General features: G+C 36.5%; 1 protein-coding gene across 1 annotated transcript in view; it reads left to right on the top strand.

Moving 5' to 3' along the window:
- Positions 1-1,076: 1,076 nt before the first annotated feature.
- Positions 1,077-2,010, top strand: part of LOC125036375 (repetitive proline-rich cell wall protein 1-like) — an 11,962-nt gene continuing 11,028 nt past the window's right edge. The window contains exon 1 of the mRNA XM_047628965.1: positions 1,077-1,741. Within this exon, the coding sequence (XP_047484921.1) occupies positions 1,077-1,741 (665 nt within the window). The remainder of the gene's footprint in view (positions 1,742-2,010) is intronic.

Here is a 2,010-nt window from a genome sequence, read left to right as displayed (position 1 = left end):
TCTACGGACATATACCCAGATTTCATTTACTGCGCTGTTTCGCTGGAGTGTCTCACTGATAACCATGGTTCTTTATCTATGTGTTTCGTTTTCATTCATAACAGAATTTTAAAAAATGGCATAGCTAATATGTCAGGTAAGCAATTAAAGTAATATTGATAGTATTAGTAGTTATAATAGTAAAACGATGCTAATGATAATGATGATGAAAATTATAATAATGATAATAATGACGATAATAGTAATTATGATAATAAAAATGATAATGATTTGGGTAACAAAATAAAGTTCCTACATTTATTCCACAAAACTGAACAAACAAAAAATCAAATACAAGTTGAAAGATGGCAAACTGAACATAAAACAAATAAATAAAAGTCGAAATAAAAGCGAAGCTGAACATAAAAGAGCAATAATAAAACAGAACATGCAAGGTAATACTAAACTGGAAAACAAACACTAAAACCGATCCAGTATAACAAATCAATAAACCATAAAAACGAAGCACTGACCTTTAAATAATAACCGCCCTTTAATCTCGTACTTCAAAATATCACTCCACTTAACTTGGACATATAACAGGAGGGAAAAGGTGAACTTTGTAGTCGAATTCCAGGGGCTATCAATTACACAGAGCATCTAACAATTTTCTCTGTGCGATAGCATTCATGTAAACAAAGGCAATCGCCTGCTTAGCCAAAGATTCATTATCATAAATCATCATTATCAAAGTAGTCAAATTGCTTTGCTCAACGGGACCACATAATGTTGAAATATCATTTAAATAAACAGAATCAAAAAGTAATACATACGAGTATAAAATACTAAAAATGAAATAAAAATAATGAAATGAAGCAAGGCGATTAAAATCAAAGAGAAGTGATTTCAATACAAACAAAAACTAGACGAAACAAAATAAACTCGAGACTGGTTTTGCGCTCCTTACGAGGGACGGCACATGAATCTAGGGGCGCTACCAAATTCGGGGGGGGGGACACTGAAGTAAAGTGATTTCATTACGCAACAACCCCACTACCTTTAATATTTGCTTATACCAGAGAATGTCTTATACCAATATGTCGAAATACCATGTATCAAGATGCATCATACGACAATATTTTATACGAAAATGCCGTATGAGGGAATATCTTATGCTAAGATCCCATATCTTACACACGAATGCCTTATATCAAAATGCTGAGAGCAAGATAACTAATATCAAATTCGAGAGTGCCTCATACCAAGATCCCTCATACCAAGATCCCTCATACCGACATCCCTCATACCAAGATCCCCCATACCAAAATCCCTCATACCAAGATCCCTCATACCAAAATCCCTCATACCAAGATCCCTCATACCGACATCCCTCATACCAAGATCCCCCATACCAAAATCCCTCATACCAAGATCCCTCATACCAAGATCCCTCATACCAAAATCCCTCATACCAAGATCCCTCATACCAAGATCCCTCATACCAAGATCCCTCATACCAAGATCCCTCATACCAAAATCCCTCATACCAAGATCCCTCATACCCAGATCCCTCATACCAAGATCCCTCATACCCAGATCCCTCATACCAAGATCCCTCATACCAAGATCCCTCATACCTAGATCCCTCATACCAAGATCCCTCATACCAAGATCCCTCATACCATATCCCTCATACCAAGATCTCTTATACCAAAAGGCCTCATCAAACAATCTCCCTCTTTGGAACTCAGTTCGTGCATGCGTGCGTGTGTGTATGTGTGTGTGTGTGTGTGTATGACACTGTATAAACACTGCTTTGTGGCCATGTTATCCCAAGTAAAAAAAAATAATAATAATACCAATATTTTTTTTTTACGTGTGGCTGTAAAATTCTGAAACAATAAATTCGCCCGAGTCGGACATAGATACATGCGCACACACACAAAACGAAAGAGCATTCAACAATTGCAACACTGCATTTCCTGCAATACATATCCACTTCCTCTTTAATTTTTTTTTCTTCTGCTCTTC

This window comes from Penaeus chinensis, chromosome 21 (assembly GCF_019202785.1).
Source record: "Penaeus chinensis breed Huanghai No. 1 chromosome 21, ASM1920278v2, whole genome shotgun sequence".
Lineage (NCBI taxonomy): Eukaryota > Metazoa > Arthropoda > Malacostraca > Decapoda > Penaeidae > Penaeus > Penaeus chinensis.
Note: the sequence above shows the minus strand (reverse complement) of the source record. Positions and strands in the feature narration are given on the sequence as shown.